At 36.2% G+C, this 9,662-nt stretch overlaps 1 protein-coding gene across 1 annotated transcript in view; it reads left to right on the forward strand.

Annotated features, from left to right (window-relative positions):
- The first annotated feature begins 1,310 nt into the window (after nt 1-1,310).
- Nucleotides 1,311-9,662, forward strand: part of LOC107704090 (serine/threonine-protein kinase ULK4-like) — a 24,618-nt gene continuing 16,266 nt past the window's right edge. The window contains exons 1-11 of the mRNA XM_016506934.1: nt 1,311-1,523; nt 1,621-1,758; nt 1,876-1,975; nt 2,306-2,445; nt 2,698-2,866; nt 2,990-3,091; nt 3,199-3,282; nt 3,376-3,451; nt 3,784-3,888; nt 8,125-8,222; nt 8,944-9,013. Coding sequence (XP_016362420.1) covers nt 1,621-1,758; nt 1,876-1,975; nt 2,306-2,445; nt 2,698-2,866; nt 2,990-3,091; nt 3,199-3,282; nt 3,376-3,451; nt 3,784-3,888; nt 8,125-8,222; nt 8,944-9,013 — 1,082 coding nt within the window. The 5' untranslated portion in view covers nt 1,311-1,523. The remainder of the gene's footprint in view (nt 1,524-1,620; nt 1,759-1,875; nt 1,976-2,305; nt 2,446-2,697; nt 2,867-2,989; nt 3,092-3,198; nt 3,283-3,375; nt 3,452-3,783; nt 3,889-8,124; nt 8,223-8,943; nt 9,014-9,662) is intronic.

Consider the following 9,662-nt stretch of genomic DNA (forward strand, 5'->3'; position numbering starts at 1 on the left):
CTAAGCATATTTATCAAAGGCGATGTGGGTGTTTGTGTAGCTATAAGGATGTATGATACCTTACCATAAGATGAATGTTGTCCTTTAAGCAAAAATAAATAGTCCAGATGGGATGCAGGTTTACTTGAAAAGTCGTTAAAGTCGTTGAAGACAATCCTGTTTTTTTCCAAAGCAGCTAGTTAAAGCAAATTATTCGGTAGGCTGTTTAACAGACAAACTTTTTACGACGTAGTTGACATTATTTCGTGATAATCCGAGAACAAAGCCAGTGATCCCCGGGCTCCCTTTCAATAGACCTGCTGCTGTATGAAAAGTAGCACAGCGATCCTGTTCAGTTTGATATCTCTGTTTTTAGCAGATCTGAACATCTGTAATTCCCCTCAACGAAGCTCTGGGCGCAAGAAGGACGAATAAAGAAGATGTGCTCTTCCCAATACTAAGGACGTTATGATGCCCAGAATCTCATCCAAAAAGCCGGTATCACACGCTACACGATCTCCGCCCCAAACATTAAACTGAACACTCTCTCTCTCTCACCCTCTCTCTGAGCGTCACGCCACTCCCCATCCTTTCCCCTCTTTTTATTCATTCTCTTTATGATCAAATAGTGTACATTTAATGTTAGTTTTAAAAATAGGCTAGTTTATTGGTATGATTGTTTTGCATAGCGCAGTAAAAACTGCAAATAAATACGAAGTAATAACTGCAAAATACAACAAGATAAAATGCAAAAGAATAAAATCAAACAAACTTTTAGAAAATCATTAATGAACATTTAAGTCTACTGCACACACATAGGTTCCTTCCTCAATATCCTAATTCATACATCATTTAATTCAATATCCTATTTCCTTCCTCAATTTCCTAATTTATTCAATATCAGTCAAACCTAATTTGACTAATGTTTAATGGTTACATAATATTAAACATTTAGCAAAAATGTATATGCCAACAATAAAAATAAAGAAGCAGGTGTGTGTAACAGGATAAGGTTAGTATTCGGGTGCGCATGCTCAGTGGAACCTGTTTCCGATTCCTAAACCTAACAATGCGTCCTCTTCCGTATCCTAGCAACGAGGGACCGTCCAATAGTAGGGGTGTAGGAATACTGCAATGCTTAAAAACAGATGAGAAAAATGCATGTGCGTATTTTATATATACGCAGATTTAACATTTTGGATACAGTTTTAAGTAAAAATTCAATTCAAATTCAAACTTGCTATTTTAAACGGTTTGATTTTATGACTGAGGTGACTTCCCCTCGTGCGAGTTGGTTTCGCTTCTAATTGTGTTTCCGTTTGTCAGTTTTCTACCGCGCGTAAGAAACTTATGCAAAAGACAATTACGCCGTATTTAAGCCCACATATATTGTTAAAATATTACAAAAGAACCGGGAAATGTTTAAAATATGCTGTTAATCGCTCCGTGTCTGAAATATTGAACGTTTGTAGTGTGCTTATGGTCAGGAAGTTGTTAGTAGTTAGTGCAGTAAACTGCCTGTGATCTCACGCGAGTCTCTGCAGGTGTGTTTATTTGATTCTTATGTATCTAAAAACTGAATTTCAAAACTGGCATGTGTTTTGTTTTGGCTTTAATGTCCATGTTTTCATCACTGCATAGATGGAGAACTTTATTTTGTATGAAGAGATCGGGAGAGGTAACAGATCGGTGGTTTATAAGGGCAGAAGTAAAGGCAGCATACATTTCGTGGCTATCATCTGCAGTGACAAATCCAAGAGACCTGAACTCACAAACCATGTGTGTAAACGCAATATTTGTTCAGCTGTTTGTTTTGAGCAATATATTTCATGCACATCAAAGAGGTTGCCTCACACTGTACTCTTGTGTTTGACAAATGTCACATTATTTCCACAGGTGAGACTTGCTCATGACATTAAGCATGACAATGTGGTGTCTTTTTATGAATGGTATGAGACTAGCAACCATTTGTGGCTGGTGGTGGAGATGTGCACAGGTGAGAAACAGGATTATTATAGTAAAAAAAAAAATCAATCAATAAAAAATATTTTTTTGTTTTAAATAAAAATAATATTTACAAAAACAAAAATGGCTAAAGCTTAAAATAAAATGAAAACAAAATATAATAATAATAATTATTATGATTTAAATATTAATAAAACATAGTATCCCAATGATACCAAAGTAAAACTGGTGAGATCCCTAAAAATTTAATAAACTTTTATCTGTGCACTAAGTTTTTAGGTATTGAAATGCTTATGCTTAATGCTTATGTTTTGATCAGTTTGTTTGGTTTTGCCTTTGTTGCAATTGCATTTTTTTCTAGGTGGATCCCTGGCAGCGCTGGTTGCTCAAGATGAGTGCCTGTCTGAGGAAGTAGTGCGAGAGTTTTCCATCGACTTGATGAAAGGTCTTAAATACATCCACGACTCTGGCATTGTTGTCTCGGATCTCACACCTGCAAAGGTATAAGCATCTGTCTTTTATTTAAGATGTTTGTTTTTAAGTATTGTTTTGTTTTTTTCTTATGTTTGTTTGTTTTTTTTCTACAAGCAATCTTGAGGTTAGAAAAGTGCTATATAAATAAAATAGCTACTCATTGTTATTTAAACAAACACTAAGCCACATGAGAGGAAAGGTTCAGTTTATATGCCAATAGTCATCTTTTTTTGCATTTTCTTTTTTTCAACCCTAGCTAATGCACCTGTGTATTCACAGATTTTGTTGGATGGACCAGGAACTCTGAAGTACTCTAATTTCTGCCTGGCCAAAGCTCAAGGAGAAAGTCTGGAGGAGTTCTTCTCTCTTGTGATGGCAGAGGAGATGGGAGCTGGAGACAGCAAGGAGAATATTATCTCTCCACAAAACATCAAGAACAGAATTAAAGGTCAGCTAAATTCATTACTTTCTATCAGTCATCTATCTAATATGATCCAGATCTTACATGAAGTAAGTTTGCGCTTGTTCACTGTGCGCTTGTATGATTTGTCATAAGATGTTGCTCTGGCAGGTTCTCCTGTGTATTGTGCTCCTGAGGTGCTGAGAGGAGCAGACACCAGTGTCTGCAGTGACCTGTGGGCTTTAGGCTGCATTCTATATGAGATGTTCACAGGTTACTCATTTTATCTTAATCCACAGCTTTTGCCTTCGCAAAATACTTTCATTGATTTTTAATTTTGAATTTTAGTTCTCTGTCTCATTGTCTTTTTTGTTTCCTAGGAAAACCACCCTTTGTCTATGAGAGTATGACCGGACTAGTTGATCTCATTTTAAATGAAGGTCCTCCACCCCTAAGACAAAAAGGTCTGACACCTCAACTTAAAGATATTGTACTGTTTTAAGTGTTCCTTTTATTAAACATTTAATTACATACTTTTTTTTCTTTTTCTTTTTTAGAACCTGCTTTCTCACAGCCCAGTCCAGAGTTTGAGAGCCTAGTAATGGGTTTACTTCAGAAAGACCCTGTGAAAAGGTAAAACATTTATTTTACTCAGTCTCGTCTTAGAGTTAAGGAAGTGTTAATCCAATAATTTTTCTTGCTTGTAGTCAGGAGACTGTTGATGATCACTTTACTCATTACTTATGAATATGAGTTAGACAGTGCAATGATAGAAACCAAATAATCTTTTCAGCTCTTTAATTCCAAATAAATTATGCAATTCATAGTCTCAGACTTTTGCTCAGAGACCATGGATAATGTGACCTGCAATGAAAACATTAATTCCTTCCACACCATTGAACCTGTCACATTACATTAGCACTGTAGCTTCATCTGTGGATCTCCTATATTACTGTCATCTGTAGGTTAAGCTGGGACCCTTTATTATCTCACCCGTTCTGGAGGGAAGCATTTTCAGAGACATACATCACTGTGGAAAAAGAGCAAGATGATGTCTCACCAATGTCCAGGTATATTTGACAAATATCTGAATATCAGTTTTGGTGCTCCTGACCTTGTTCTGTTAAGAGTTACAGTGTGGCCCATGCCATGCCAAAATCCCTTAAAAAGTCTGCTGTTTGTATATGTTTTTATAGATCATCTTGTGCACAGAAGCTCTCAGTCTAGTGTTGATGCAGTGAGTGGGCAAACAGCCCTATGGCACACTTCATACACTGCCTGTGTGTTCAGCACAATGCCTTACACAATAAACCTTTGTCCCACTCTAGAAAACACAACAAATGCAAGTTATAAAAAGCTTTCTTGGTGGTATTGGCACTTCCGCCACTGGGAACACCACGTCTGTTTCATTTGTTTTGGTGTCATTTGTTTTATGACTCCAGGGCAGTTATGCACATGTTTGTTATTTTATTGTTGTTAACTATGAAGAGGCAGAAGTTATTGATCATGTTTAAATATAGGTCAGGAAATGAGGACATTAATTTGTGTTTGTGCAATGTATGTTTTAAGACAATGCAGATTGGTTGAATATAGTAAACTGATAAGCTCCAGCAGATCTGATGAAGTCTGTGAGTGTGGGGTGGTGCTGACATTGGGCTGTGATTGTGTTCTGAGCTGGTGTCAGCTGCTCTGAGTGGGCCAAAACAAAGAGCATTGTTATGTGACCAGTATTCTGCATATCTAAAGAATGAGGAAGACTTTCATTTTGGAAGGATTATGATCATTACATTTTCTTGTTCAGTAAATTTTGGTGGAGATATTATATATATTATTATTATTATATATTATGTGTATATGTATGTTCAGCAAGGGCATATTAAATTGATCATAAGTGACAGTAAAGAGTTGCATTTTTACAAATAATAATAATGATAATAATTTCACAATACACATTGTTGCAAAGTAGCTTCACAGAAAATGAAAGTTTAGGAGTTTACAGTACATTTAGGAGTAGTTTATCAGTGGTGACTATGGCAGAAATGCATACAGTTAGTTAATTACATGTATTCGAAAAGAAATGGTGAACACTATTAACAGCGTTTAAGAGTTGTGATTAAACTTATAGTAATGCAAGGACAATTTGATAGTTTTGCATGTTGGTTCAGGGTTGGCATGAGCTAAACCATTTAGCACCTTATAAGTAAGTAGCAATATGTTATAACTGATACATATCTTAATATGTAGCCACTAGCCAGTGTAGAGATTGTAAATTTGAGGTAATATGATCATATTTTCCTGACCCGGTAAGGACTTCACATAGCTTGGCGATGTTTCTAAAATGGAAGAATGCTGTTTTTGTTACATGTGAAATATGATTTTCAAAAGACAATTTGCTGTCTAATATAGCACCCAAGTTTTTGACTGTAGAGGAAGTAACAGTGCATACCTCTAGATGCAAATTGTGAAGAGATTCTGTGTACTGTTTCTTGGTCCAATAAGTAATATCTCTGTCTTATCTGAATTTATTTGGAGACATTTATTGGTCATCCAAACTTTTACATCTTTAACACACTCTGTTAGCTTAGATAATTCATTAGTTTCATCTGGTCTTGTTGAAATGTACTAGTTGAGTGTCATCAGCATAACAACGGAAATTAATATTTTCTGATAATATTACCAAGTGGCAACATGTATATTGAAAATAGCAGAAGGCCTAAGACAGATCCTTGTGGCACTCCATGCTTTACTGCCATTAATTGAGATGATTTCCCGTTTAAATAAACAAAGTGTTAACAGTCGGACAGGTAGGATCTAAACTAGGGATGTAATGATTACCGGTTTGACGATAAATCATGATAAAATTCCCCACGGTTAGTATTACCGTTTCATCTTTTAATTCTCATTAAAACCATATTAGATTACCGCGATTTGAACAACTCGCAATAAATAAATACTGTCCAGCATAAAGCACAGTTTTAAGTAACAGTGTCACGTGCGCACAACACGCAGAGTAGTTTCGTTTTGAGTGAAAACAGGGCGGAAAAGCTGGGAGGTTTTAAAAGAGTGCTAAGGGAATTATACAAATTAATATATACAGTATATGAATTAATTATATGAATGTACCTCTGAAGGTTCTGACTGTCTTCAGAAACGATTCGATGGCATTTTGTTAAGTGATTTATGTGTCGGTACTTTTTTAACATCTCCAGCACATTTTAACAATACCGTGATAATACTGATAACCGTGATCATGTTGGTCACTATAATCGTGATAAGAAATGTTCATACCGTTACATCCCTAATCTAAACCTTCTTAAAGCCTGTCCCTGAATACCCATATTGTTTTGTAATCAATCTATGAGTATATCATAATCTATAGTGTTGAACGCAGCACTAAGATCAAGTAAAACTAGTAAAGAGATGCAGCCTTGGTCTGATGCAAGAAGCAAGTCATTTGTAATTTTAACAAGTGCAGTTTCTGTGCTATGATGGGACCTGAAACCTCATTGAAATTCTTTACAGATATCTTGTGGTTGCTTAATGAGAAGCATAATAACTGCCATAATAATATGAGATGCTCAGCCCTGGCAGCTTTTAGAGCCTGTCTATAGCTGAACATACTGGTTTTCCATTCAATTCTAAAATCCTCCAAGTGAGTTTTTTTTAATTTGCGCTTAAGATTGCAAGTTTCTTTCTTGAGAGAATGGGTATTACTGTTGTACCATGGCACATTACCTTTTTTAATTTGACGGGGGCAACAGTTTCGAATGTATTCGAGAAGATAGTGCCCATATTGCTAGTCATTTAGTCTAGTTCATGTGCATTTATGGGTATACAATGCAGTTGAAACAAATCAGGCAGATTATTTGTGAATCTGTCTTTAGTGGTTGTAACAATAGTTCTACCCGAGCTATTAGTATTAGTAATATGCAGCATGCACGATACAAGGTAGTGATCAGTAACATCATTAATTTGAGGTTGAATATCTATATCAGTAAGATCAATTCCATGCGACATAATTAAATCTAGTGTATGATAAAAAACAGTGAGTGGGTCCGGTGACGTTTTGCTTGACCTCAGAAAAGTTTATTAAGTCTGTAAATGCAAGTCCTAAAGCATCATATCAACGTGAATGTTGAACTCTCCGACAGGTAGCACTTTATCAATATTAACCAATTGTTCTAATAGGAAATCCACAAATTCTTTTAGAAAATCAGCGTATGGTCCTGGCGGTCTATACATGGTAGCCAGAGCAAAAGATTGGAGAGATTATTTATATATATATATATATCTATATATCTGACAGTGTAACATTAAGCAGAACTACTTCAGATGAGTTAAACCTGTGTCCTGTTTTCTGAGTAACACTGAGAATATATCTGTATGTTGTTGCAACACCACTGCCTCGACCAATCCAACGGGGCTCATGCTTATAACAGTAGCTTGGTGGAGTGGACTCATTTAGTCCAATATAGTCATTTGGTTTAAGCCAGATTTCAGTCAAGGAGAGTACCTCGAACCTATTATCTGTGGTCATTTCATTTACAATAACTGCTTTGGGTGAGAGTGATCTAATGTTTAGGAGGCCAAGCTTTAAAAATTGTTTTTGTTAATTTATTTAGCATTTTTTCTGGTTTAATCACAATAGATTTTTTTCTAGATACTGCATTGAATTTTTATTTTGACCTCATAATTATATTTATACATTTATATTTATATTTACAAAATGCAGTTCTTTTGAACTTTTTATTCATCATAAAATCCTGAAAAAAGAACACACAGTTGAGCAGCAAATCAACATATTAGAAAGTTTTCTGAAGGATCATGTGGCACTGAAGACTAAAGACAATAATTGCTGCTGAAAAGTCAGCTTTGCCAACATAGGGGTATTTTATACATAAAATCTGAATTATTCCAAACTTTTAACTGGTAGTTTATATACCAGTGATATTTTTATCAGCGATGACCTAAAAACAGTAAAATACCACTGAAAGTATATTGCACTGCACTTAGTGATTTTATTAAAAGAAAAATGAAACCATTGTCACCATACAGGATGATTTACATTACTGTATTGTGATAGTGAGTATACGACGAGGATCATATTATACTGAATTGTTTTAAAAAATAGTCAAAATTATTTTCTTTATGCAAAATAAATATATACTTGTTTCTTTTAATTTTGGGGGTGAAATATGATCCATACATTTATAATGAGATGCCCTGTATGCTGTTAATGTGTCTAGTGTCTTCTCTTATTGATTGTGTGTGTGTGTGTGTGTGTGTGTGTGTGTGTGTGTGTTCAGCCTGCATTTGGCCCCTGTGTCCTCTCAGACAACCAAGAAAGCACAGATGGCACCTGCTGACCCAGCCAGCCCAAACCTCAGCAAGTCCTTCACTTTAGGTAATGCAGCAGACATGAGAGTCAGCACGTCCTGCCCCACTGCTCAAAGGGCCTGTGGATTTTAATGCTTATGCTGTGCATGTGTGGTCGGCAAGCACGTACACATGTGTACTCCTGTACAAATGATATTTACATTCAGTATTAAATCACACACACATCCGTACACTCAAGGATTAGATTGCTGCTGGTTAATATCTCCATTGCATATTATCAGAGGGGAATACATGACAGAAGAGTGAGCTTATGTAACTGTGAATCAACGTAAACACTCAAGTACTGTACATCATGTTGAAACTTAATCCGTCAAAATGGGCTTCATTCAGAACAGTAGAATTTTAGAAAAAAAAAAATCGTTAAACTTCCTGTTTTAAAGATGTTAACGGTGTTATCAAACGGAAAATAATTATACAAAAGAATGCCAAAAAAATTACATGCCTATTAAATGGCCTGAAATGGGTCTTAAAGGGGTCATATGATGCGATTTCAATTTTTCCTTTCTCTTTGGAGTGTTACAAGCTCTTGGTGCATAAAGAAGATCTGTAAAGTTGCAAAGACTAAAGTCTCAAATCCAAAGAGATATTCTTTAAAATAATGTTCTTTTTAGCAGCATCAGGCGTAGATTTTAGGCGTACATAGTTCTCTTTCTTCATTTATAGCAGTACATTATTTCCATAATGTGATTTTTGTCAGACCTTTTCTTTGTGATGTTTTTGTATCATAGATAATGTGATAGAGTTTAGACCAAAGTCTGCGCTGGACATTGACGCCAGAGAGGCGATTTTCCTCCTCAGGTACCTCAACTCACTCTCCTGTATCTTCATTTCTATATCTTTGATCTCACACTCATCTAAAAACAATTTAATAAATGTGGATATGGATTAGGGGTCGACCGATTATCGGCCTGGCCAATTATCGGTGCCGATATTAAGCATTTTTATGATTATCGGTATCGGTCATTTTCCAAAACCGATTCGCCGATAAAATAACTTCATTTTGAAACGTGCTATTTGGCTCTGATGCAGCCTGTCAGAACTCACCACTCTGTGGCCTAAAGCAATCTCCGCCCACTGCCCATCTGATTTGTTGGGAGTCACGAGTCCGACCAATCAATGCTGAATTCACTCTCACTCCGAAAGCGCTTGCTAACTGGAGCTGCTTCAGTGGTCACGCATCAGTTGTCTCTCAAAGATAAGGCAGCAGCAGACGTTGCTTAATTTGCAATAAATAACAATCCACTAAGGTTACACTGAAGTTGCAAAACGCCTCAATATTATCTATGATTTCCGCGATGCAGAAAATGTGGGACGCGTGGTTTTGTTTTCTACACATACAAAGCGTGCGACGCTCGCGGTGATTTCAGCTTCTGACGTCTCACTACATGAGGACATAAATACATGAACAACATCTCCAGAACTGCTCTGACTCCCTCTGAGAGTCACT

The sequence above is a fragment of the Sinocyclocheilus anshuiensis genome, unplaced genomic scaffold, assembly GCF_001515605.1.
Source record: "Sinocyclocheilus anshuiensis isolate Anshui unplaced genomic scaffold, SAMN03320099.WGS_v1.1 scaffold1272, whole genome shotgun sequence".
Lineage (NCBI taxonomy): Eukaryota > Metazoa > Chordata > Actinopteri > Cypriniformes > Cyprinidae > Sinocyclocheilus > Sinocyclocheilus anshuiensis.